Here is a 27,387-nt window from a genome sequence, read left to right as displayed (position 1 = left end):
ACCCTCTGTCCTGGCCCTGTCCCCCACCCCTTTGTCCTGAGTCCTGTCCCCCATTCCATCTGGGGTCAGTGGAGTTGTGGACAATGGGCACACTCTCCACCCTACTCCCAGCCCAGCACTCAACACACCACAACTCCCCAGGGGTCGGATCCCACTCTGGCTGCACACAGTACCCCCCGCCATGGGGCTCCCTGTTGCTGGGGGTGCAGGTGTGCTTGGCCCTGACAGGTGGCTGGTGACAAAAGCTGGGACTGTTGCTCTCCCCCACTGTCCAGTGGGCAGCTGCCCATCAAGGGTGTCTGGCCCTGGGCCCCCAGCATGGCATCCTTGGGTCTCACACATGCCCACGTATCTGCTGTTTCTTTATTGCACTGTTTCCACACTGCAAACTCCCACAAAACTGCCCAAGGGAGGGGCTATGTGTGGCCAGGCCATGGGGGGGCCAGTGTCCATCCCAGCCTGCTGGACACAAGGACAGCCATTGGCCACCCTCACACCCAGCAGAGTACAGTCTGGGGCAAGCCTCCCACGGCCAGCAGGAGCCCCAAATCCTGGAGGGCTGGGGAAGGGGGTCAGTGCTGTCTGAGCATCCAGACAAGGGCCCCACCATGCCCTTGATCTGGCCCTGCCTATGTCCATGGGTCCCAGACAGAAGTACAAAAGGGCGGCCTCCCTGCAGAAGGGTGTGACCACATCCACTGCCCAGCTGACGTCCACTTCTGTGCCGTTGTCCTCTGGCCTCCAGTGCTGGAGTCCTGGAGTGTGTCCAGGGCCTGGGGAGCATGTCCATCCAGTCTGGGGAGCATGTCCAGGGCCTGGGGGACATGTCCAGAGCCTGGGGGCATGTCTAGGGCCTGGGGAACATGTCCGGAGCCTGGGGGCCTGTCCAGGGCCTGGGGAGTACGCCCCGCCTGGGGATGTGCCCAGGGCCTGAGGGGCGCCTCTAGCACCTGGGGATGTGTCCAGGGCCTGAGGGGCGCCTCCAGCACCTGGGGGTGTGTCCAGGGCCTGGAGGCATGTCCTAGCTTGGGCAGTAGCCGCACCAATCACTACCTGGGGGCAGGGGCGTTGTGCAGCAGGCCCAGGTCGTCATCCAGCACACTGGCTGGCCCAGCCCTCTGCAGGCAGTCCCCCACAGCCCGCAGCACCACGCGCAGCCGGCGGTCCAGGGCGTCCAGGTGTGGCTGGAACAACACGGGGGTCACACGGTCCTCCCGCAGCGACTCGGCCATCAGCAGGCTCAGCTTGTACTCCTCCCTGGCCAGCAGCTGCAGCCGCAGGTAGGTGGACTTCCGGATCCTGGGGACAGCCAGAGCTGGGTGCTGACCCTCACCTCAGGCCCACTGACCCCACCTGGGGGTCCTCTGCCCCTGCCTCCCGGGGCACCCAGCATGAGGCCTACAGGACAGGAGGGGTGCCTGCTGGGGGGCGTGCTGCCCAGCCTATCTGGGGCTCTGAGGGGTCCTGGGCAGAGGGTCCCACTAGCTATCTCCTAGCTGTGCAGAAGGGCTGAGAGAGGCATTGGGGTGCAGACATGGGTGTAAGGGATGAGAGGTTCAGGCTGTGGACAGCTCTCCTCCTCATGCCTGACTGGGCGGGAGGCACCTGCAGCAGGTGAGGATCAGGTGAGGGCATACTTGTGGCAGGTGGGGGGTGGGGCACCTGCGGCAGGTGGGATGAGGTGGGGGTATATGTGTCAGGTGGGGATGAGGGTACTTAAGACAGTTGGGGGATGGGGCACCTGAACAGGTGGGGGTGTACCTGCAGCACTGCTGTAGAGGCACCAGAATGGAGAGTTCATCATGCGAGTATTTTCCAAACCTGTGGAAAATACTGAGGGTCACAGAGCGCAAGGACCCAGGTTCAAGCCCCTGGTCCCCCACCTGCAGGGGGAAAGCTTCAGGAATGGTGAAGCAGGGCTGTAAGTCTCTCTCCCTCTCTCTCCTCCTCTCCCGCCCCTCTCATTTTCTCTCTGTTTCTATCCAATAATAAATAAATAAATAAAAATACTGAGGGTCATGGGGGCAAGGGGGTGGATGCTGTGTGGGGGGCCCCAAGGTGCAAGCCACAATGCGGGTACCCTACAAAGGAGGAGGCTGCAGGGACACCATGCGAACCCTGAGGAATGGGTGTGGGCCCGCTAGTGTCATCCTGGCCTTGGATGTGTCCCCAGACCAGCCATAGGCAGAGCCTGTGTGCTGACCACTACCTGGCCCTGGCCCTGCCCCCACACCCCACTCCAAGGTCACTCCCCAGGTGTGACTGACTTCCACACATCCTTTGTGTGTCCTCTGTGGGGGCCCCCAGGACAGGGTGGCACTTGGCCACAGCGCCTCTGCCCCTCACAAAGCCACCGGCCTGTGTGCCTGTTTCCCTAGGCCACAAGAGGCTCTGCTCACAGGCATCTGGGGGTCTGGGGGTGGTGCTCAGCCATATAGGTCTTGGGGGAGGTAGTCCCCTTGGGGATGGGATGGCTCACCCCCGGCCATTGTCCAGGTGGATGATGAAGGTGTCGTTCCCAAACTTCTCAAAGGTCTCGTAGTGGTGGCGGTCCATGTTCCCTGTGGGGGGACAGAGTGTTCAGAGCTTCCCCCTTCCCTGTACTCCCGGCTTCTCCCCAGGATGCACCCCCACCTGGCGTTTTCCCCCCCGGCCTGCCGCACACACCCATGAGGAAGTCAAAGATGGTCATGTCCATGATGTCTAGCACACGCTGGCCGCTGTCGTATGGGGGCGTCTGTCTCACCTCCTCGCAGTAGTCGGGGTCCACCTCCCACCTGAGGGGAGTCTGTGTGAGTGGCCTTCACCTGCTGGGCGGTCTCCTCTTCCCTGGGCCTATGGGTGCCATGCCTGAGGCCCGAGGTTGCATCAACAGGAGCGCCGGCCTAGGAGCTGAGCCCTGCTGCCCTGCCCTGGGTACCTGGCTGTGGGTGTCTCTGAGGGGAGCAGAGCTTGGACAGTGGCCATGGGAGGGCCCGGTGGGTCTCTGAGCCAGGACTTGGCTCCTGCCTCAGCCCCTATCCCCTGCTCCCCGACCCAGCCCCTGCCCTGCTCACTCCGCTTTCTTGCGCTTGTGGTAGGAGCGCCGCCAGGGGTTGCGCCATGTCCTCCTCTTCGCCAGCGCCAGGTCGGGCAGGAAGGCAGCCAGGGAGCCCTCAATCTGGTCGGGCTTGCCGCACAGTGCATGCTCCGTGGAGCAGTAGTAGGAGCACTCACCATAGAAGCAGATGTTGTTGGCTGCAGGAGAGGACAGGGCTGAAGGACTCCTGGGGGGCTGGGCTGGGGGCTCCCCAGGGTGACTGGGCTGAGGGGCCTCTGGGGGGCTGGGCTGGGGACTCCTCAGGGTGACTGGGCTGAGGGATTCCTGGGGGGCAGTGGAGCTGGGGGAACCCTGGGAGACTTGGCTGGAGGATCTCTGGGGGACTCGGGGGGCAGAGGGGCAGAAGACTATGCTGGGGTCTCCTCAAGGGGACTGGAGGGGGCAGAGGACTGGGCTGGGGTCTCCTCAAGGGGATTAGGGGGGACAGAGGACTGGGCTGGGGTCTCTTCAGGGGGACTGGGGGGGCAGAGGACTGGGCTGGGGGCTCTCCAGGGAGACTGGGGAGGCCGAGGACTGTGGTGAGGGCTCCCTGAAGGGATTGGGTGGCAGAGGACTGGGCTTTGGCTCCCTGTGGGGACCGGGCATGGGCACCCCGGGGGACATGCTGGGTGGGCAAGGCCCTAGGTTCTAGCCCCCAGGCCCTACCTTCAGGGACCCCACGAGGGGGTGAAACAGACTTGTAGGTCTCTCTCTCTCTCTTTCTCTCTCTCTCCATTTCCCCCTCCCCTCTCAATTTCTGTCCCTATCCTAAAGGAAAAAAGAAAGCAAAAAATGGCCTCTGGCAGCAGTGAATTCATCCTGCATGCACCAAGCCCCAGTGATATAACCCCAGAGACAATAAAAACAAATAAATGAAGCAAATAAATAAAAACAAAGCAAAATGAAGACATTCAGAGCCAGGGAGGTGGTGCACTGGCTAGGACAGTGGCCCCAGCACCACTCAGGAGGTGCACACAGTGCGGGGTGGGGGGTGGGGGCAGCTCTGGCCAGGCCTGGGCTCCGCCACCACCTCCCTCAGCTGGAAGCAGGCAGCAGCGTCTGGCAGGTGCAGGTTGTCACCTGGGGAGATGAAGAAGGTTCTCCACAGCTTCTTGTCCCTCGTGACATCTCTGATCTCCCTGGTCATGTTGACTACACGGCCAGCCACGGGCGGGACCCGGCGGAAGTCTAGGATCCTGCAGTGGGGGAGAGCTCAGACTGGGACCCTTGGCCACCTGTCCAGGCTCTGTCCCCACCCCGTGGCTAGGATGTCCCCAGTTAAGCCCAGGTGAGGATGAGGTGAGACCACCTCCTGAGCAAAATGCTCTGGCCAGGCCTTGACCCCCACCTTCTGACCCCTGATCCAGGCCTGTGACCCCTCTCCTCTGACCCCTGAGCCAGGTCTTGACCCCTGCCCTCTGACCTGAGTGAAGCCAGTGACCCTGTGTTCAAGGTACAGGGGTCCCGATGGATGTGTCCACTCTCCGGGACGTGTTTGCCCCCCCTCACAGGGGGCATGCAGACCCTAGAAGGGCACCCTGGGTTTGGGTGTCCAGTTTGTGCTGACACTTGCTCAGCACCTCTCACCCGTGGGCACTGTCCTGGCGGGGTGGGTGGTGAGCACCCAGGCTTGCGATGAGCTGTGTGCACAGAGGTTACCTTAGGGCCTCTGATCTGGAGCAGTGAGCGCTCGCCTGGGGGGCTCACCTGGGAGAGGCTTCCCTGGTGACACCTGGAGGGGTTTCACCTGGGAGGGCTCACCTGGGGGAGCTCACCTGGAGGAGTTCACTTGGGAGGTGCTTACCTGGGGGGACTCACCTGGAGGAGAACTAGGGAACTGATCTGGGGGGGGCTGGCCTGGAGAGGGTTGTCCAGGAGGGGGCTGCCCTGGAGGCAGTTCACCTGGAGGATGTCACCTGCGAGAGGCACCTACCTGTCCAGGTGGAAGGCGGCAATCTCTGCGTTGTGCCGCTCGTAGTCTGAGAAGTAGAAGAAGTCGGGGGGCGTCTCCTGCTCCCGTGTCTGCCTGGAGAGATGAAGAGCACAGCCGAGGTCAGCTCCAGAACCTGTCCTGCTCTCCCCACCTGCAGGGGGAGACTTCACAAGTTGTGAAGTAATGCTGCAGGTCTCTCCTTCTCTATCACCCTTCCCTATCAATTTCTTTCTGTCCTATCAGATTAAATAAGTAAAGCTTAGAGTTTTCTTCAAATAAAAGAGCCATCTCTCATCATCAAGCTACATTTTTTTTTGACAGATCAGTTTTATTTTCTACTGAAAATATCCAAATGTTACCCATATGATCCAAGGTACCTTGGATCATAACAGTCTTAGCCTGAAAGCTCATCATTATTACTTTAAAAATTCTCATAGGAATGTAGTTTTTAACATTTTCAGCTTCTTCAGATCTCAGTGCAATGATCGGTAAAAACAGTGTGAATTTGGGGGCCGAACGATGGGTGGCACATCTAGTTAAATGCATATAGCGCTGAGCGCAAGGACCCATGCAAGGATCTGGGGTTTGAGCCCCCGGCTCCCCACCTGCAGGGGAAGCATGCTTCACAAGCAGTGAAGCAGGTCTACAGGTGCCTATCTCTCTTCTTATCTATCTTCCCTTCCCTCTCAATCTCTTTGTCCTATACAATAGAATGAAAAAACTGGCCACCAGGAGCAGTGGATTTGTAGTGCCAGCACTGAGCCCCAACGATAACCCTGGAGGCAAAAATAGATAAGGAAAGCATATATGTATTTGTTGACCTTACAAAAACAAACAAACAAAAACCTGTCCTGTGCTGCTGCCAGGTGCCCCTGGTCCCAGCACCCAAACTCCAATGGCCAAGGGTTCCATCTGTGCTAGAGCCCCTGGCTGAGTCTAGACACACTTTCTAGGGCCGGGCGAGGGGACAGCTCTAAATTCCCATGGGGATTCTGCAGACAAGCCACTTCCCACAGCATTAGAACAGAGGTGCTGGGAGTCCGGTGGTAGCACAACAGGCTAAATGCAGGTGGTACAAAGCACAAGGACTGGCATAAGGATCCCAGTTCGAGCCCCCAGCTCCTCACCTGCAGGGGAGTCACTTCACAAGCGGTGAAGCAGGTCTGCAGGTGTCTTTCTCTCCCCCTCTCTGTCTTCCCCTCCTCTCTCCATTTCTCTGTCCTATCCAACAACGACAAGATCAATAACAACAACAATAATAATTACAACAATAAAACAAGGGCAACAAAAGGGAATAAATATTAAAAAAGAATAGGGGCGCCCCAAAAGCCCCTGGTTCTCCCCCCAAAGCCCTCTCCTGGCAGCTAGCTGAGGGTGTTGAGAAGACCTCGCCTGGCCCCTGGCGCTGGCCCACCTGTGGACTCAACACTTGTGTCTGTTCAGTAGTGGCTGGATCTGCCGGCCACTGGCATTTAGTCAGCAACTTCCAGGAAGGAACGTGCCAGTGCTGGGTGCTACACCCCTTTAGTGAGACTGGCCCACCCAGTGCTGCCCCAGAGCCCTGAATCCCAGTCGTCGGCAAGCCCTGCTCACACCAACACCTCTACAGAACCTTCCAGAAGTGCCATCTCTTGGCACCCCTGAACTGGTGGCTTTGTCCGGAAGGCAGGACCGGGGGTGGTGAGAGCAGGGCCCCTGCCATCTCAGGAGAACCAGAGTCCCTGTGGGAATGCTTGGGCTGACAGGGAGTTTCATTCTTTCACAAACATTGTGGATCTAGCCACAGAGGGTGGCCTTGCCGGCTACCGCCCACATGCTGTGGAAGCTTCCGGAAGGGATTGTTTTGAGGTTAGAAGACAGCACTGACTCAGCTGGGATGTGGGTCCCAGCACAGCCCTCCCTATGGCACCCCAGCTCCAGGATTTTTGTGGGTTCTGACCAGAAGTGGGCGTGCAGGTTTAAATGAGAGTCTTCTCCGCAGAACTTGTGAGACTCCAGGATCACCCAAATTTACCCCACCCACCCCACCCCACCCCACTCTGATGTCTGCTGTGGATTAAATTTGCTTCCTTTGGAAAACATAGGCCTCCTCTACCCTCCCAGGCAGTCCCACTGCACCCCAGTCAGGGCTGTGCCCCAGGAGCCCCCCAACACCCCATCATGCTGGACTGCCATGCACTCTCCTGGGCTACCTCTCCCACGGGGGGCTACAGGCACTGCACCCAAGCCCAGTGTGGGACCTCTGGGCTCCAGAAAGAGACTCCCAGGGAGGGGGCTTTTCAGGCGGGGTCACCTGTGGACCTCACGTCCAGAGCCTAGCCCTGAGCACAGAACAGAGGGACCACCACAGGGCTGCTGAGGAGAGCAGGGTGTTGGGCTCCCCAAAGGCACCCTGAATTCTTTTTTTTTAAAGACTTTTTTATTTATTTATGAGAAATATAGGAGGAGAGAGAAAGAACCAGATATCACTCTGGCACATGTGCTGCCAGGGATCAAACTTGGGACCTCATGCTTGAGAGACCAAAGCTTTATCACTGTGCCACCTCCTGGACCACAGGCACCCTGAATTCTTACCACAGTGGTGGTGGTGGGTGTGTGTGTGTCCTACTGCACCTCCCCCAGGCTGGCTCAGAGTACCCAGCTCCTAGGGGCAGCCCCGTTCACAGCTGGGGTGCTGCTCTGTGTCCCACCCAGGACCCCTGCCACCCCAGCACCTAGATGCTCCCTCCTCTCCAGCCTTCCTCACCCCTGCCTGACACCATCCAGTCTATGTTGGAGCCCCCACCCCCTCACCCCATACCCTTTACCAGCACCTTCTCCTCCAGTCCCCTGGACTGCCACCCCCCACCCTCTCTGCCCGGCACCACACCCAAGTCACACTCTGTAGATGTGGTGGGTGCTGGGGTGTTGGGCAGGAGCAGAGCTCAGCCAGCAAGGCAGAGGTGCGGGGGGGGGGGGGGGCAGAGGGTAGCTCAACCTGCATCTTCCCCCATGCTGCTTCCACTGTCACCTCTATCACCATTGCCTCCACCTCCTCCACCATCACCACCACCACCCTTAGCTTCATCACCTCCATCCTCACCACTCCATCCTCACCCTCATCACCTCCATCCACACCATTGCCATCACCTCCACCATCCTCACCACTGTCACCATGCTCCCAGGCAGCGTCCCCTGCCAGAAGCAGAGTGAAGATGCCTGCCCAGGCTGCTTGTCACTCCCTCCTCACCTGGCTCCCTGAGCAGGTTGTACACCTGGCCCCAGGTGGCACTGACCCAACCCTTCCCGGAGGCTGCGAGGATGCCACCCCTATAGGTCACAGGAAGAGGCCATAGCCTGGCTTTCAGGAAACAGTCCGGAAGAGTAGGCAAGTGCTGAAAGACTCTTTGTGTGGTCTGCAGTGACCTCGCTGCCCAGGGATCCCAGGGCTGTGTTCCCTGGCCACTGTCCACACGGCACATGCAGCTGCCCAGGGTGCCCCGCCGGACAACAGGCACAGGGTGCTGAAGGGCTCCCTCCTTGGGTTTTAATCAGATACTCCCGGGCTCCTGCCTGTGAGCAATGGACAGGGGCTCTACGGGCCACAGTGGTGCAGAGATGGGGGTCCCTGCACAGGAGGACTGTGATGGCCCGATCCCCACTACCTCCTGGCCTACCTCAGAGCAGCTGTTGTGGAAAGGAAGCACTTGGAAAAGTACTGAACTCAGTCCCCCTTGGGGGCTGGCAGACAGGGTGCCTGGGGCTCTTCCTGCTGGGGGTGCAGGAAGGAGACAGGAGATGGTATCTGAGCACGAGCCATTGCCAGAACAGCAGGGTAGAGGCGGCCGGGATGGAGAGCCCCTCCTGCCTTGCCATGGCCTCCCTGGCTGGTTGTCCCCACAGCAACGGTCAGCATTCAGCCGTGGCATGGCTGGAAAGCCCAGAGTCTGCCCAGCAGCTGAGAAGCCAGGCACAGCTGAGCTGCCCGCCACAGTGGATGAGGAGGGGTCAGAGGGAGGTGGACTCCAGCGAGGGGCCAACGAACTGGGAAGGCCCAGAATAGCCCACCTGGTAGAGTGCATGCAAGGGCCCAGTTCAAGCCCCCATCCCACCTGCAGGGGGAAGTTTTACAGGTAGTGAGACAGAGCTGCAGGTGTCTCTCTGTTTCCCTCTCCTCCAGGTCTGAGCAGTCCCCCCACCCTGTGGTCTGACAGACCCCAGAAATGGACCCCATACCTGCTGGGGCTGAAGGCCAGTGTGGGTTCAGCCATCTGGGACCTGAGTCCCCAGACCTGGGTCTGTGCCCCTGAGGTCAGAGAAGCTGGGTGTGACTATGGGAAGCTCCTGGGTGGAGCTGGCCTGGACTCCTGTGGGCAGTCACCCTAGTCATCTTGGGAGGCACTGGAGTGCAGAGAGGGCTGCACTGCTGGTTTGAGCACCAGGACACCGGAGTGTCCAGAGCTTCCAGTAGCACACTGGATGCTGACCTAAGGAGAGTGAGCCAGGGTCTGCAGGGGCCACAGGGACCGTTTCCACCACAAGGAGCCTGAGCCTCCCAGTGGCAGTGGGACCCCTGCCTATGAGTGGGAGCCAGGACCTCCACCTCCAAGGGACAGCTGGGACCTCTGCCCTTCTCCAGCACTTTCAGAGAAGAGGCATGGAGAGACAGTGCCCAGGAGCTCCCCATCCTGTCTCTGCTTTCACCAGTTCCCGCAGCTCCCACCCCAGGCCAGGCTAAACCCAGGAAGCACACCTGCAGGCAGTGAGGCCGCAAGCCAAAGCTGCCTCTGGCTCGCTCCTGGCTGAGGTCTGCTTTGGGCTCCTTGAGCCCCAGGGATCTGATGGGGAGCTGCCTCCATCTCCTGGGCCTCGTGGGCCTCCTCCACATTCCCCTCCCCCCACCCCAAGGCAACCAGCTTAGACCCCACAGCCCAGCCTCACCTGACAGACAGACGCCGGCCCTTAGCCTGGCCAGTTGTCCAGGTTAGCGGGAGGCCCTGACTCCAGACCGAAGGGTTACGCCAGTCACTAAGAGGGGGTGGGTGAGGACCCCTCTTGCCCCACAGCCCCTGCCAGTGGGAGACCTGGCATTAAACAGCTTAATATATCCCAGTAATGACATGGTGACTGTGTTCTGCAGTGTGAGTGACAGGAAGATTATCTGAGGGAGAAAGGCTAATTTCTGCTCCTGTGCCTCTATCTGGTGAGTCAGGGATCCCTGAGCTTAGAGGGAAGGTGGGGCTGCCCCCCCAGACGCCCACCTGGAAAGGGTCCTGGGGGATAGTCTGAGGGCTCCTGCTGCCCCTCCCCTCCCCCAACCACTGCAGCTCTGAGCCAGCCCTGGCCGGGAGGGAGATTCTAGGCCTTGCCTAGCCAGACCCAGGAGCCAGCCTGCACACAAAGGGGCCTTGTGCTCCTGCCCAGCCGCTCCCCCCTCCCCACTCCCAGCAGCACCCGGCATTGGACGCCAGTCACTGGTGCAGGATGGGGTGTGCCAGGGGCCTGGGCACACCTGGGGCTGGGAGACACAGCTTCTTCATGGAAGGAACAGTGGGTCCTGTTCCAGGGTCCATACCGTGAACTCTGAGTCCCTAACCCAGAAGCTCACACTCACCTTCAGGACCCTGGGCATCCCCAAGGCTGCTCACCAGCAGAGTTGGGGTTCCCACTCTCAACCAGTCTCAACTAGTGCCCCCTGGGCTCACACCCTAGGGTGGTCAGCTTGGAGCTCTAACCTGAGTCAGGACAGATGCACAGTGGTTCCTGGGTCATGGAGGCATTCTTGGGTCTTTGGGTTCCTGGGTCATTGAGGGGGGGTTTCCTGGGTCATGGAGGCATTCCTGGTCAAAGGAAGCTTCCTGGGTCATTGAAGGGTTCCTGGTACCATTAGCAGGGGTTCAGTTCCTGACAGAGAGCTCCTAAGAAGCCTGCCCCTTAGGCCAAAACTGCCCTCCTGGGCTACTGCTCTAAGTCATCCAGCTGACTGAGGTGCTCAGATCCACTGCCCCATACTTCCCACTTCTCCACAGCTGGTCTCCAGGTGAGAACAGGAGACCCAGTGCCTGGGATATGGTGGGCAACTCCACTTTCTGGATAGGCTGCAGCCCAGGGCAATCAAGACGGCACAGAAACACAGCCACCTGGGGACTTGGGCACCACAACAGCAAGGAGTGAGACAAGTGAGGCAGTGCCTGTCATCACGCCTGGAACCCCAAACCCACATGCAAACCCCAAAACTCACTCAACCCCTTACCTCCCTGTGCCCCTCACTTCCCTGCACCCCTCACCTTCCTGTACCCCCATCACCTCTCTGCAGCCCCACCACTCCCCATACCCCCATCACTTCCCTGCACCCCTCCTTTACCTCCTGGCACCCTCTCACACACAAGCACCCCTTACTACCACCCATTCCAGGCAGCATCCCAGGGCCCCCCTCTAAGCTGTCCCTGCCCAAGGTGGCTCCCTGGGGCCATTCCCTCTGCTGCCAGTTCCTCTCACACAGGACTTCCAGAGTTTCGGTGCACCCATGGGGCACCCTCCAGGGCAGGATCAGCTCAGGCTATAGGGGATGGGCAGTCTGCAGGCACTGGTCACTTGCCCCAGGATATGCAAAGCAGGGAGGACTGTCCTAGACCTGACTTAGGTGGACACTGGCCATGGGGAGGCCTTGGCAGGGTCCAGAGGGCACCAGTGGTCAATGTCCCACTCCCTACCTTGAGGGGCACTGCTGCAGCCCCAGGAAAGTGGACTCTGTGCTGGAGACACTGTCAAGGCTGCTGTCGACTCTGGCAGCTGGAGGCACCCAGGCTGAGCCAGCAGCCACAGTGGTGCTTTCCAGGGGCCAGGTGCTCATTCACTCAGACTCAGTCCCATCCTGCGCTGTGGCCAGGCTCACAGGCCAAGCAGGGGCACTGTCGAGTGGCAGTGGGCAAACAGAAATGCCCAGCAGGCCCCTGGCTCACGGGCCCACTTGTCCTGAGTAAGGAGAGAGAAGGTCCTGGCTCTTGGCCCTGGCTGCTGCCCACCCTGGCCCGCCTGTGTGTGCCTGAGTCTCCATTTCCTCCTCCAGTGAGAGCTGATAATAAAAATAAAACCTCCTCTAGAGGCTGCAAAGGTCAGGAGACTGAACAGGCAGGGTTGCCACCGCCTGCCTGCTCCATCAAGAGACACAGACCTCCCATGACGGAAGAGGGCTCCGATGTAGACTCTGGGGGCATTCTTAACCCTTGAACACTGGCTTAGGACATCCTCAACCCCTGCACACTGGCTGAGAACATTCTTAATCCCTGTACACTAACCTAGGATATCCTCAGTGGCCTCCTCTTCATCCACTGGCCCCACTTCTGCCTCACTGTGGCAGCTAGTTCTTTTTTTAAAAAAAAAAAAAAAATATTATTATTTTCCCTTTTGTTGCCCTTTTTATTGTTGTTGTAGTTATTTTCATTGTTGTTGTTATTGATGTCATCATTGTTGGATAGGACAGAGAGAAATGTAAAGAGGAGGGGAAGACAGAGAGGGAAAGAGAAAGACAGACACCTGCAGACCTGCTTCACTGCCTGCAGGTGGGGTGCCGGGGGCTAGAACTGGGATCCTTACGCCAGTCCTTGTGCTTCGTGCCACGTGTGCTTAACCTGCTGCAGTACCGCCCAACCCCCGGAAGCCGGTTCTTTATTGCCCAAGTGCCATCTTCCTTGGTGACTATTTCCTGACTTCTCTGTTCTAATGAACTTTATTTAATCTTTTCTGTGACTTTGATGCTTGCTGGCTCCCTGTCTTGGCAACTTCACACACTCCTGACAAAACACACCAGACAAACGTTTCTTCTGACTGGACTTGCTTTCCTCATGGAAGACAGAGAAGGGGACCATGGAAATGTGCCTGAAAACTCTGCAGGCTGCTGGAGAGACAATGTAGTAGTCAGGGCACAGGCCCTGTTGGTCCAAGGCCCCAGGCTGAAGTGGAAGTCCCAGTTTCCTGGTGGAGGAGAAATAGCTCTGGGCCCAGCCAGGGGGTGGCATGGAGGTGGGCACAGCTCAGTGACTACAGGACACTTCTGGACAGGGAAGGGCAGGGGGCAGGTTGTGTGGCTGTGAAGGCCACCTTCTCAGATGTGAAAACCTCCAACTGGCCAGCAACAGAGCTCACCAGGCAGGGAGGTGCATGACCTTGGCACCACGTAGGAGCCCCATGGCACCAGAGGAAACTCCAGTGCTGTGGTGTCTCCTCCTCTCTCAGTGTCTCTTTCAGAAAAAGTCAGGCTGGGACAGAGAAGCCCTACACATGAGGGGCTCCAAGAAGCCAAAAAATAAAAATAAAAAAATAAAAAATAAATCCATCTTCAACCTGGAAACGAGGGCATGGAGGATGCTGGGGCTTGTGTGAGCCACAGGCTCCTCAATGTCTGTTAAGGCCTATGCCACTGAGCTTCCTGTGACCCCAGGAATGACTCTGGAGGACCCCGGTCTTGTCCACTGTCCCTTTTCTGGATCCTCTCAACTCCAACACTGGAGGGAGGTCCCACCTCTGCCCTGAGCCCATGAAAGAGCCTTGCCTTTCTTTCTCCTTCTTCTTCTTCTTCTTCTTCTTCTTCTTCTTCTTCTTCTTCTTCTTCTTCTTCTTCTTCTTCTTCTTCTTCCTCTTCTTCTTCTTCTCCTTCTCCTTCTCCTTCCTCTTCCTCCTCTTCTTCTTCTTTTTAATATTTATTTTCCCTTTTGTTGCCCTTGTTGTTTTTTATTGTTGTAGTTATTATTATTGTTATTGATGTCATAATTGTTGGATAGGACAGAGAGAAATGGAAAGAGGAGGGGAAGACAGAGAGGGGGAGAGAAAGATAGACACCTGCAGACCTGCTTCACCGCCTGTGAAGTGACCCCCTGTAGGTGGGGAGCCAGGGGCTCAAACCGGGATCCTTATACCGGTCCTTGTGCTTTGCGCCACCTGTGCTTAACCTGCTGTGCTACCGTCTGACTCCCTAAAGAGCCTTTCTTTTTTTTTTTTTAATATTTATTTATTTATTCTCTTTTGTTGCCCTTGTTATTTTTTTTTTATTTTTGTAGTTATTGTTGTGGTTCTTGATGTCGTCGTTGTTGGTGACAGGAGGGGAAGACAGAGAGAGGAAAGAAAGACAGACACCTGCAGACCTGCTTCACTGCCTGTGAATCGACTTCCCTGCAGGTGGGGAGCTGGAGGCTTGAACCGGGATCCTTACGCCGGTCCATGTGCTTAACCCGCTGCGCTACCGCCTGACTCCCTGAAAAAGCCTTTCTTAACAACACTGTTACCTGTGGATTTTAACTGCTCATGGCTTGGTCAAGGCACCCAGCGTCCAGTGGGCAGAGCAGGATCTCAGTCACTCTGGACACAGCCTAGCAGCTGGGGACAGGTCAAGGACACTGCTACCAGCCTGCTGGGAGCCCACCTTCTCCACCTGCAGGTGGGACCTGCCCAGGAGGAGGAGACTGTCCTCCTTGAGCTGGGGAGAGGGTCTCTGGCCAGAGAGGCCATGGGGCTGTGATGGGGACTGGCACATCCCTGAGACCACAGCCCTGCAGAGCCCACCTAGGAGGGACAGTGGAGACTGCCCACATCAGCACTGCCCATGCAGTTCTCTGGTCACCTGGACCAAGGTCACTTGGCTTAGTCTTGGGAATGCAGCCCAGTTCCAGCACCCCAGACACTGGGGGAAGGGGGAGAATAGGGCCAAGTCTGAGCCCCATCCCAAACCTCCCATTCCACTCCCAGCCCCTGGCTCCAAACTATCAGCCTCATGTGGCTGGGCCTGCAGAACCTGGGAAATGTTCCTGAACTCACTACTCACTCCTGTCATTCTCCACATCCAAGCACTTCCCTCACCTGAAGGCCACCTCCCCAAGGCCATTCCTCCTCTGAATGTTGTCCCCCCAAGGCCATTCCCCCACCTGAAAGCCATCCCCCCAAGGCTATTCCCCCTCTGAATGCTGTCCTCCCAAGGCTATCCCCCCACCTGAAGGCTGAACCCCCCAAACCATTCCCCCTTTGAATGCTGTCCCCCCAAGGCCATCTCCCCACCTGAAGACCATCCCCCCAAGGCTATTCCCCTAAAGGCTGCACCCCTAAAGGCTGGCCCCCAAGGCCATTCCCCCTCTGAATGCTGTCCCCCCAAGGCCATTCCCCTAAAGGCTGTACCCCCCAAAGGCTGACCCCCTAAGGCCATCCCCCCACCTGAAGGCCATTACCCTAAAGGCTGTTCCCCCAAGGACAGCCCCCCACCTGAAAGCCATTACCCTAAAGGTTGTCCCCTCAAAGGCTGACCCCCCAAGGCCATTCCCCCAAAGGCTGTCCCCACCTAAAGGCTGTATCTCCTGAAGGCCAATCCCTCACCCGTCCCCCCACCTGAAGACTGTCCCCACCCTAACCCCAAAGACCCAGAAGAAAAAACCCGTTTCCAGCCCATTTTGAGCTGAGCCCAAGAAACAGAGAGGAATCAGTGACCACAGTCAGCCCAGTCTGAGGGGCCTCCTCTGGGGGTGGACATTTTTATCCCTTTGCAAAGCCAGTGTATGAAGCCCCTCGCAAGTGAAACCACAGACCATGGGTACCAGGGTGAATTGTGGGGGCTCCCCATCCCTCCACTGCCACACCACACCTTATCCCCTGCACTTACTTCATGGGCTTGAACAGTGCCTGTCCGTAGTTCTGGAAGGTCATGATGAGCTTGAGCTGGGTGCCCCCCGATTTCATGGCTGTAGGGAAGGACAGGGGTCACAGGCTGTACCTCCCCTGTGGGCCTGCTCCTGGGCAGTCAGGGTATCTACAGTGGCTCCTCTGAGATTCTGGGGGGTCTCTGCTGCCCTGACTATAGGGTAGTCTTCTAGAAGGATGGTTGGGTGTGTGCACCCCCAGAAATCAGCCAGGGGCTCTCCACACAGGCTCTTTATTGCCTGGGCTCTTCCCTCCCTGTCACGGGTCTGCCAGAGCCCCCAAGCCTGCCCCAGCCAGGGTCTCTCTGTGTGGGTGAAGGTCTGCGGACAGGGAAGCCCCAGCCTGCACTGAGGACAGGGGGCACGGTGTAATTCAGGGTCTCAGGAAGTGAGGGGCTGATGGAAATTCTCCTTGAAAACAGTGCTAGGGCATCTTACAGTCTGGGCATATCATGGGCTCCCAGCCACCCTCACAGCCCATGGGGCAGATCCTGGCACCCATAGGCCTGGTGGACATAGCTGGGTGCATGAAGCTGCCATGGGCACAGCCCAAGTGGGCACCCGGTGAGCAGAGGCCTGGTCCCAGAAGCCCTTTTCCCGAGTGACCCCTCTTCACCCCTGCAGTCCTCCACGGCTTCCCCATGGCTCTCTCTCTGCTTCTGTGCCTAGTGCCATCCAGGTGAGAGGCTGGTGCCACTCAGGTGAGCTGTAGACAAGCCTCGGACTCTGGGCACTCAGCAGGGGGGGACACAGGTGCAACCCACGTGGCAAGAGTGGCCTCTGTTACATGCAGAAGGTGCACAGCTCAGGTTTCATCTTCTGCTCCCAACATCTCTGTCCTCCTGGATGGTCCAGGCCCCACCAGCTCTTTCTGGGGACAGCAGGGAGAGCCTGGGGCAGCCAGAAAGCCCTGCTTGGCTGGACCTGACCCCAGGCGGTAACTGGACTCCTGGTGCCCCAGCAGTCGGTGCCTCAGCCAGAGGACACCTGGGTCCTGGGCCTCTCAGTAGGAGGCCTGGCTAGACCAACCCTGCCAGCTTCTGCCACAGCTGGTACCTTTGTTCAGTGCCACAGGGGCCTTGTCTTGAGTGGGATGTAGCCGCTGGAGCCTTTGAGAAGCAAAGGTGCCTGCAGGCCTTCATGACTACTTCCTCCTCTTAACTGTTCCAAGTACAGAGTGGTTCACTGTGTCATTTATTCTTTGCATATATGACGGGCAGGATAGTGGTTTTAATTATCACCAGTCCCAGCCACGGGTGCCTCATGGTAGAAGGGAGGCTACCACCACTGGCCGGGCTATAAATAACCTCCTGGCCACACGCCTCCCTCTGGGCTGGAACAAGCCATCCTGAACTGGGGGAGCTAACAGGGCCACTCAGTGGGAGAGCTCTGGGAGCCTCAGGCAACATCCCCAAGCACGCCGGCGAGGCTCAGTGAGCACGGAGACGCACATCTGGGATCAGAGTGCTCACTGGAAAAGGAGTGGCTGAGGACAAGGCCAGCATGGTGGTGTCAGTGTCTCTGCACAGGGCAGAGGAGGGTGTTTCTAGGCTCTCTGCACTCCCATGGATGTTGTAGCCTCTACCATCTCCTGCTTGTGGCCTGATGGGCCCTGGGGTGACCCACACGTGGCTTGCACAGGGTGGCAGTGAGCACACAGCTCTACCCAGAACCTGTCTCCACCAACCTTTCAGCAGCTGCATCTGCAACCAAAGTGTCCAACTGAATGTGGGCACAGACACTGCCGTTCTCCTGGGGACACCTGCAGTCAGGGACACAGCTGGTCCCTCTGCTCCTGATGATCTAGAGGCAGGGCTGCACTGGGCACAGCTACATCTGGGCAGACACACACCTGAGCAAAGTTCCTGTTCCTCTGTTCACCTCTGAAAGGACCTTCTCTTCCCCAGGGGGGTGGAGAGGGGCACTTTCAGATGTAGACTCCTGGGATGAGTGTCCAGCCCCCTGGGTCATGGCCCATTGAGTCTCTCACTCTGTGATGAATGGGGCCTTTCCATATAGCTGCCTACAGGTTAGGATCAAGGGCCCCGGGGGCTGGGTGGTGGCATACCTGGTTAAGCGCACATGTTACTATGTGCAAATACCAGTGTTCAAGCCCCTGGTCCTCACCTGCAGGGGGAAAGCTTTGCAAGTGGTGAAGCAGTACTGCAGATGTCTCTCTGTCTCTCTCCTTCCCTGTCTCCCCCTACCCTCTTGATTTCTGGCTGTCTCTATCCAATAAATAAAGACAAATTAAAAAAAAAAAAAGATCATGGGCCCCACAAGCCTCCCTCAGAAGCAAGAGCCTGGGAGTGGGAGGTGCCTTGGAGTGATCCAGAGCACTCCGATCAGGCACCCTCAAACAGTGTCTGGCCCCCTGGATAGAGCCTGAATGACCCTGGCTATGCCCCCCACACACACACACTGAACAGCAGGGCTCTCTCTGGTCAGAGCCTCTAAGCCTCATGTCTTCTGTTTGCTGAGCTGGGTGCACACGGCGGGGGTGCACAGGACTAAGCTGCAGACAGGGGCACACAGATAAAGGTTCTCATAGCTAGGGTGCACATGGTTAGGGGCGTATGAGGGGTGCACATGGTGGGGGCCATCTGCAGTCAGGAGGCTCTGGTTTCCCATAGGGTAGGCTGTGGTGGGCAGGGCACTCTGATGAAGACCTTCCTGGACTGCCTCTCACCTGAGGCCCGTGGCCCTGCCCCAGTCTGGCCCAGCACCTACCCACGCTGGTGATCCTCTGCGTGGCCAGGTCCTGCAGCAGCTCCCCGATGGCCGGGTTGTGCCTGGAGTACAGCTCGTAACGGTTGATGCCCAGGTGAAACTTGAGCCAGTTGGGGTAGGCGTCCACTGCCGCGGCCCCTGTGGGCAGCGGGCCACGTCCCTCAGTGCCGTCCTGTGACCTGGACACAGAAGGGTGACAGTCAGTAGGGTGGCCCACGGGCGGGGGGCTCCCCAGACTGGACGATGCAGATTCATGGGGCGGGCGCTGTGCCGGGGCAGGCCTGAGGCGCCTATCCTGGGCACTAATGACACAGTGGGCTATAATTCCCACCTTCACTGGGAGAGCAGCACAAGGCTATAACTAGGGTGAGCCGGACCCAGCCGCCGTGATGTCAGCACTGTGGGGGGCAGGCAGGCAGCCCACCTCTGACCACAGGCTGCGATCCCCGGCACGCCCGTCTGCCAGACCTTGCCGGGCTCGGCTTTTGTTCCAGCAAATGGGAGGATGATGCAAGAGCTAAAGCTGATTTTAATGGGAGCAGTTCTGGGTGGGGAGAAGGAGGGGAGGAGGAACTTTTTCCAGCCCAGGCTCTGTGGAGGCCCACTGTCACTGCCCACGGTGGGCAGACAGAGCTGCAGCCAGCTGGGCCGGAGAGGTACTGGGACTTGCCTGAGACTGAACCCACTTGCAGGTGTGGCCCTCTGGCCCCTGTGCACCTGCAGCCTGGGACCCACACTTGGCCTCTCAAGTTTCCTTGAACTTGGCCACAGACAGCCAAACGGCCACCAGATCCCACTGTGTCTGGTTGGAAACGGGGCCTGGCTGGATTTTGAGAGTGAGGGATTTCCATGGAGCTGGCTGCCCATAGTTGCCTGAGTGACCTGGCAGGTAGCTGTTTGCTCTGGCCTCTGCGGGTTAATGTGTCACCTGTGGCTTGCAGCATCTGCTTGTTCTGTGACTTGGGGTGGGGGAAGGAGATGGGGGTGTCTATAACAGGTACTGTCACCCGGCCCCACGAGGGCACATAGCCAGGGAAACCCTGTCCAGCCTCCTTGGTTGGCACTGCCCTGTCCATCCTAAATCCAAACTCCTAGTGTGCCTGGATCCCCAGCAGCTCCCTGGAGAGGGCAACTCAGTCCTAGGCATGGCTTGGGCTCGCTGTGGACTCTGCTGCCCATCTAGTGACCTGGCTCCCACCGACCATCCCCTGTACAGCTGGGCTCCAGGACCAGAGGACAGTAGGCAGGGGCCCTGGCCTCGGCCTGCACCCCTTTCCCGGCCCAGGACCGCCAGATGGGTGCAGGATGCCCACTCACCAGTCGTGGCCCTCGGCTGCCTTGAGGTTGGGCCTGCTGTCGCCGCTGACGCTGAAGAGCACGTCGTTGTCGCCCAGGGGTGGTGGGGCCACTTGGTAGAGCGGGTGCTGGAAAAGCCTGGCGAGGAGTGGAGCGCGGGCGGGCCCAGGGGTGGCGGGGGTCGCGGGGGGCAGCAGCCGGCGGCGTTCAGGCGGCCGCGGGGCGCGGGGGTCGTCGGCTGGGGGCCCCTCCAGCCCCCGGGAGCTGAGGTTGGCGGGCTCGGCGCTGAAGTCCTGCAGGGCGCGCAGCGTGTGGCGGGCGGGCGCGGGCCGGGGCGCCCCAAGGGCGCAGGAGCAGCGGGGCCGCGCGGGCCGCAGGCGGGGCAGCAGGTCCAGCGCGACGTGCAGGGCGCCGGCCAGCAGCAGCCCGGCCACCACCAGCGCGCGCAGCCGCCGCAGCAGCGCCAGCTTCATGGCGGGGCCTCGGGGCGGGCGGGTCCTGGGCCGCGGCGCTAGGCGCGCAGGGGGCCCCGGGGTAGGGGCCGGGGCGGCCGAGCCGCGCACAGGCGGCCCCCCGCCGCCGCGCCCATGTCCGACGGGGGCTGTCCACAGGGGGGTCTGGGCCCCGGGGCGACACAGATGCGTTGTCCCCTGAGACCCGGGGCTCCGGCTGGGGTTCGGCGAGGTTCCTGGATGGGAGGGAGGGTTCCGGCAGGCGGACGGAGAGGCCGGGCAGGTGCACGACCCCGGCTCCGCGCCCCGTGCCCCGCGGCCGCCAGCCGGCTGATATCCGCGCGCGGGGAGCCGCCCCCCGCGTCAGCGCCGGCGGATTGGCGCCTCCCCGTCTCCTCCCTTGGCCGCGCCTCGGGGCCCCGGCCGCCCGAGGGAGTCCCGGTCAGGACGGGAGAGGTCTGGTGGCCGAGTCCCCGAGGACTGCCCCCCCCTACCCCGGCTTCCGCCGTCCTGTGAACCCCAGTTCCTGTGAGCCCCCTCCTCTCTGTGCGCCCTCCGCCCCGTGAGTTTCCCGCTCTGTGCACACCCAGGCCCGTGCGCCCCCTGCCCTGTGAGGCCCCCCCCGCACCCCCCAGTCTCTGTGAACCCTCCAACCTGGGCACCCGCGCCGTGTGTACCTTCAGACCCAGGGGCACCCAGACCCTATGCGCTTTCTTGCCCCTGGTGCCCCACCCTCCATCTGCCCTTGAGCACCCGCGCCCCTGGGCCCCACAGCTCTGTGCACCCCAAGTGGTTGGTTGAAGAGGGGTTCACCAAGAAACTTTGGCCGCAGCCAGAGTCCTCAGGATGATGTATGTCCCCATCCTGCACCTGAGGTCGCTGGAGTGGAGGGCGCTGGGGGGTGAGTATGGCATGCTTGTGAGAGCTGCTGTGTGCACACGTTAGGCTGAGCCAGCACACTCGTGTTCATCCTCCAGTGCACAGAATCAGCCCCCTTCCCACTGACTGCCATCATGTGGAGGTGATCTGACCTGAAGCCACAGTGAGGACAATAACGGACCTGGGGAATGGAGGAGGGGGGGGATGGTGGTCAGGAGCTGGACAAAGCAGGTCGAGACCCTGGCAGGGATTCTGATTCTGAAGCCTGGGCAAGCAGTGAGAGTGGGGGTCATGGGGGGGTGCAGAGTGAAGGCAGCTCTCACCTGGAGAGGTGCCCCCCACACACACACTGCCCCAGCACCCTTTGGATGAAAATTTATGCTGTGGGCAGGGCTACCCAGAGTTCAGTGGGGACTCCTGGGCCAGGGCAGAAGCCACAGGGCAGTGCCTCTGGGAGAGCTCCCAGGGCTGGGAGCCACTCTGGACCCTGGTTTCACATCTCCCCACCCTCTGGGGACAGGGTGTCTCACAATCATTTGCCTGCCTACTGTCCACTGTACCTCCCCCCTCCCATGCAAAGCACTGCCCAAACTGAGTGCCCTGAGGGTAGCCCGGCCTTTGCTGTGTTGCCACCAATATGCTTCTTCGAGGCAAAGCAGAGCTGGGACCGCAGGTCCCACTCTGGGACCACAGGACCCACTCTGACCCAGGTGTCCAGAAACTGGAATAACCTGGAAAAGGGGCCTGAAGAGTGCCCCCAGGAGGAGAGAGTGGACCAGAGCAGCGTCCGAGCCCCCAGTCCAGCTGACAGGCCAGTGTCTGCCCTGCTATGGCCAGACCCAGCCTGTTTGCTAAGGATGAGTCATATGAGGAGGCCGTATTTACTGCTGACCATGGTGACCTCGGCCAGTCTCAGGCCTGGGGGCAGGAGTGGTATTGTTGGGCCCAGGCAGGAGGCTGTGGTCCTCATTGGCATGTGTATGTGGGGAGGGCCCTGATGCTCTTCTGGGGAACCAGAGGGTGTGTGAGCCCCCACCGCTGGCCAGGACCCAGTGGAGTACCAGGGCCAGTGGGGTGCAGCCGACAGCGGGAGAAACCAGCACCCTGCATGGGGGTGAGGGCCCAAAGGTAGCACTGGGGCAGTGTTTGTCCCCTGGATAAGCACCACCTTGCTCTCCTGTTTTGGTCAGTAGCTGTACCACTGCTGCTCCCATGGAAGCCCGGGGTTCTGGAGACTGGTCCTTCTTTCTCACATGCACAGCACCCAGGCTTGGAGGTAGCTTAGTAGGCAGAGGACATCTGACCAGACTTGAAGCCCTGGGTCTGTGCCTTGCCACCACATGTGAGTACCACAAACAGCACCAGGACAGCTATGTGGATGATGGAATGATGCTGTGCTGTCTCTCTTCTCTTTCACAAAAATATAGATGAATAAAGGGGGAGGGTTTGGGAGCTGACAAAAGGGCTCACTGTGCAGAGAACTTGCTTTCATCCCAAAAGCTCCAATTCAGCTCCTTGCCCGACCCCACCCCTGGTCACTCTGATTTTGTTTTAATTAATTAATTTTTTGAATATTATTTATCTATTGGGTATAGAGAGAAAATGAGAGGGAAGGAGGAGATAGAGATGGAGAGACAAAAAGACAGCAGCAGCAATGTTGCTTCATTGTTCATGAAGCTTCCCCCCTGTAGGTGGGGGCTGGGGCTTTGAACCCAGGTCATTGCACACGGTAATGTGTGCACTCAGCCAGGTGTGCCACCCCAACTCTTGGTTTTGAAAAATGAGAGCGTAAGCGAAAGCAGAGGAAAGGAAGGAGAAAAGGGCTCCAGCTTGGGAGGTGGGACAATGGATAGTGCTGGATCCTCCAGCACAAGGTTCCAGGTTCAGTCCCCCAGCAATCTGTGTGAGCATGATGCTCTGGTTCTTTCTCAAACAAACAAATCAATAAATCTTTAAAGAAAGAGCAGGGCCACCACTTAACAGCACTGCACACATGAAGTCCCAGGAAAACAGCAGGCAGGGCTGGGCGGTGGTGCACCTGGTTGAGCCACACTTCCATGTGCAAAGACCTGGATTCAAGTCCCCAGTCCCCACTTACAGGGGGAAGGCTTCATGAGCGATGAAGCAGGGTTTCCAGTCAATCTTTCTCTCTCTCTCCCTTCTTTCTCAATTTCTGTCTCTCTCCAAGACAAACAAATTTGAAACACACATTTAAAAAATCACATAAAGACAACAACGAGATATCACTTGACTCCAGTGAGAATGCCATACAAAAATAGCAGCAGGGAGTCGGACAATAGCGCAGTGGGATAAGCACACGTGGCGCAAAGAGCAAAGACTGACAGAAGGATCCTGGTTTGAGCCCCCAGCTCCCCACCTGTAGGGGCTTCGCTTCACAAGTGGTGAAGCAGGTCTGCAGGTGTCTATCTTTCTCTCCCCTTCTCTGTCTTCCCCTCCTCTCTCCATTTCTCTCTGTCTTATCTAACAATGATGACATCAACAACAACAATAACTACAACAACAATGAAAAACAACAAGGGCAACAAAAAAGGAAAATAAATAAATATAAAAAAATAAAAATAAACAGTTATTTAAAAAAAAAAGATAGCAGCATCAAATGCTGGAGAGGTTGTGGGGGCAAAGGAACCCTCCTGCACTGCTGGTGGGAATGTAATTTGATCCAACCACTGTGGAGAACAGTCTGGAGAACTCTCAGAAGGCTAGAAGTGGACCTAGCTTATGGCCCTGCAATTCCTCTCCTGGGGATATATCCTAAGGAACCAAACACATCCATCCAAAAAGATTTCTGTACACCTATGTTCATAGTAGCTTAATTTCTTTCTTTTTTTTTTTTTAAGTTTTTTCTCTTTTTTTTTTACCAGAACACTGCTTAGCTCTGGTTTATGGTGGTGCAGGGGATTGAACCCGGGACTTTAGAGCCTCAGGCATGAGAGTCTGTTTGCATAACCATTTTGCTATCTACCCCTGCCCAGCAGCACAATTTGCTATCTATCCCTGCCCAGCAGCACAATTTCTTTCTTTTTTTTTTTTTATTGGGGAATTAATGTTTTACATTCAACAATGAGTACAATAGTTTGTACATGCATAACATTCCCCAGTTTCCCATATAACAATACAACCACCACTAGGTCCTCTGAATCCTTCTTGGACCTGTATTCCCCCCCCAACCCACACCAGAGTCTTTTACTTTGGTGCAATACGCCAATTCCATTATTCCATTTCAGGTTCTACTTGTGTTTTCTTTTCTGATCTTGTTTTTCAACTCCTGCCTGAGAGTGAGATCATCCCATATTCATCCTTCTGTTTCTGACTTATTTCACTTAACATGAATTTTTCAAGGTCCGTCCAACATCGGCTGAAAACGGTGAAGTCACCATTTTTTACAGCTGAGTAGTATTCCATTGTGTATATATACCATAACTTGCTCAGCCACTCATCTGTTGTTGGACACCTGGGTTGCTTCCAGGTTTTGGCTATTACAAATTGTGCTGCCCAGAACATATGTGTACACAGATCTTTTTGGATGGATATGTTGGGTTCCTTAGGCTATATCCCCAGGAGAGGAATTGCAGGGTCATAGGGTAGGTCCATTTCTAGCCTTCTGAGAGTTCTCCAAACTGTTCTCCACAGAGGTTGGACCAATTGACATTCCCACCAGCAGTGCAGGAGGGTTCCTTTGACCCCCACACCCTTTCCAGAATTTGCTGCTGTTACCTTTTCTGATGTATGACATTCTCACAGGAGTGAAGTGGTATCTTGTTGTCTTTATTTGCATTTCTCTGACAATCAGAGACTTGGAGCATTTTTTCATGTGTTTCTCGGCCTTTTGGATCTCTTCTGTGGTGAATATTATGTCCATGTCCTCCCCCCATTTTTGGATGGGGTTCTTTGTTGTCTTGTTGTTGAGTTTGGCAAGCTCTTTATGTATTTTGGTTATTAGCCTCTTGTCTGATGTATGGCATGTAAAGATCTTCTCCCATTCTGTGAGGGGTCTCTTGGTTTGGGTAGTGGTTTCTTTTGCTGTACAGAAGCTTTTTAATTTGATGTAGTCCCATAGGTTTATACTTGCCTTAGTCTTCTTTGTAATTGGATTCGTTTCATTGAAGATGTCTTTAAAATGTATGCGGAAAAGAGTTCTGCCAATATTTTCCTCTAAGTATCTGATAATTTGTGGTCTAACATCCAAGTCCTTGATCCACTTGGAATTTACTTTTGTATTTGGTGAAATACAGTGGTTCAGTTTCATTCTTCTGCATGTTTCAACCCATTGTTTCCAACACCATTTGTTGAAGAGACTCTGCTTTCCCCTTTTAATAGTCTGAGCCCCTTTGTCAAAGATTAGATCTGTTTCTCTCCTCTCCTCTCCTCTCCTCTCCTCTCCTCTCCTCTCCTCTCCTCTCCTCTCCTCTCCTCTTCTCTCCTCTCCTCTCCCAGATCAAGTAGGAATACAAAAGGAGACCACCTGGGACTGAAACAAGACAGGACTAGACTGACTACAGGAACCCACCAAATCACCAGTGAGTGCAAACACACGTGGCTGGTGACAGAGAGGAGCCTAGGGAGAGATTAAGTGGCTACTAACAGTCTGGCGGTTTATCAGTTGAGACACCACCTCCAGTCTGTTCCACCAACAAGGGGACAACTGAAGGGAGGAGAAGACTCCCCAGAGACTCACCAAGTGCAACTCTGAGTCTCCATTGCTACTGCCCTCAGAATCTGGAGCAGGGTCAGGGAGGGACACCGAGGGACAGAGATCTAACCAGGAAATTCAGGAGAAGACCCTTACCTCGGTGGCATAGCTGTGGGACTGTGAAAGTCTCTTTGCATAACCACTGGACTATCTCTGCCACAGCCTGCCTTATCTCTTGGTTAGGAGTCAGTGATTAAGTTAAGAAACCTACTTATAGTTAAAAGCCCTCAGGCTCCCATAGCCTACAGAGAAGAAAAAAAAAAAAAAGAGGCTTTTAAATCACTGAGCTCCAACTCAGGGATTAAAATACTATTGAAACAATTTCTTTTCTTTTTTTTTTTTTTTTAGATTTTTTTCCTTTCTTTTATTTTTGTTTTAAATTCTATTTTCTTTTTTTTAATTTTTCTTTTTTTATTTCTTTATTGGGGAATTAATGTTTTACATTCAACAGTAAATACAATAGTTTGTACATGCATAACATTCCCCAGTTTCCCATATAACAATACAACCACCACTAGGTCATCTATCATCCTTCATGGACCTGTATTCTCCCCCCCACCCACCCCGGAGTCTTTTACTTTGGTGCAATACGCCAATTCCATTTCAGGTTCGACTTGTGTTTTCTTTTTTTTTTTTTTTTTTACATTTTTTAAATTTTATTTTATTTTTTATTTTATTTAAGAAAGGATTAATTAACAAAACCATAGGGTAGGAGGGGTACAACTCCACACAATTCCCACCGCCCAATCTCCATATCCCACCCCCTCCCCCGATAGCTTTCCCATTCTCTATCCCTCTGGGAGCATGGACCCAGGGTCATTGAGGGTTGCAGAAGGTAGAAGGTCTGGCTTCTGTAATTGCTTCCTCGCTGAACATGGGCGTTGACTGGTCGGTCCATACTCCCAGTCTGCCTCTCTCTTTCCCTAGTAGGATGGGTCTCTGGGGAAGCTGAGCTCCAGGACACATTGGTGGGGTCTTCAATCCAGGGAAGTCTGGCCGGCATCCTGATGACACCTGGAACCTGGTGACTGAAAAGAGAGTTAACATACAAAGCCAAACAAATTGTTGAGCAATCATGGACCCAAAGCTTGGAAAAGTGGAGAGGAAGTATTAGGGAGGTACTCACTGCAAACTCTAGTATACTTATGCTTTCTTACTTTGGTGCCATACTCCAAACTCAGTCAATTTCTGCTTTGCGTTTCTACTTCTTTTTTTTTTTTTTTTTACATGCATAACATTCCCCAGACTCCCATTTAGCAATATAACCCCCACTATTTCATTCATCATTTTTCATGGACCTGTATTCTCCCCACCCACCCACCCACCCCAGAGTCTTTTACTTTGGTGTAATACTCCAATTCCATTTCAGGTTCGACTTGTGTTTTCTTTTCTGATCTTGTTTTTCAACTTCGGGCTGAGAGTGAGATCATCCCATATTCATCCTTCTGTTTCTGACTTATTTCACTTAACATGAATTTTTCAAGGTCCGTCCAACATCGGCTGAAAACGGTGAAGTCACCATTTTTTATAGCTGAGTAGTACTCCATTGTGTATATATACCACAACTTGCTCAGCCACTCATCTGTTGTTGGACACCTGGGTTGCTTCCAGGTTTTGGCTATTACAAATTGTGCTGCCCAGAACATATG

General features: G+C 56.5%; 1 protein-coding gene across 2 annotated transcripts; it reads right to left on the bottom strand.

Annotated features, from left to right (window-relative positions):
- Positions 1 to 343: 343 nt before the first annotated feature.
- FAM20C (FAM20C golgi associated secretory pathway kinase) lies at positions 344 to 20,522 on the bottom strand. 2 transcript variants are annotated; one of them, XR_009545003.1, is made up of 11 exons: positions 19,718 to 20,522; positions 18,401 to 18,579; positions 15,634 to 15,712; positions 5,013 to 5,105; positions 4,160 to 4,275; positions 3,057 to 3,237; positions 2,668 to 2,777; positions 2,480 to 2,561; positions 1,762 to 1,821; positions 990 to 1,299; positions 344 to 950 (listed from the first exon to the last, which is right to left on the bottom strand). XR_009545003.1 is itself a non-coding variant. In XM_016189066.2 (10 exons), the coding sequence occupies exons 1-10, from the start codon at positions 20,167 to 20,169 to the stop codon at positions 1,050 to 1,052; spliced, it is 1,602 nt and encodes a 533-aa protein (XP_016044552.2). In that variant the 5' UTR covers positions 20,170 to 20,522; the 3' UTR covers positions 344 to 1,049. The 2 variants fall into 2 exon arrangements, 1 of the variants encoding a protein (XP_016044552.2); XM_016189066.2 differs by having other exon boundaries at positions 344 to 1,299.
- Between the last annotated feature and the right edge of the window lie 6,865 nt (positions 20,523 to 27,387).

This window comes from Erinaceus europaeus, chromosome 15, assembly GCF_950295315.1.
Source record: "Erinaceus europaeus chromosome 15, mEriEur2.1, whole genome shotgun sequence".
NCBI classification, from domain to species: domain Eukaryota; kingdom Metazoa; phylum Chordata; class Mammalia; order Eulipotyphla; family Erinaceidae; genus Erinaceus; species Erinaceus europaeus.
Note: the sequence above shows the minus strand (reverse complement) of the source record. Positions and strands in the feature narration are given on the sequence as shown.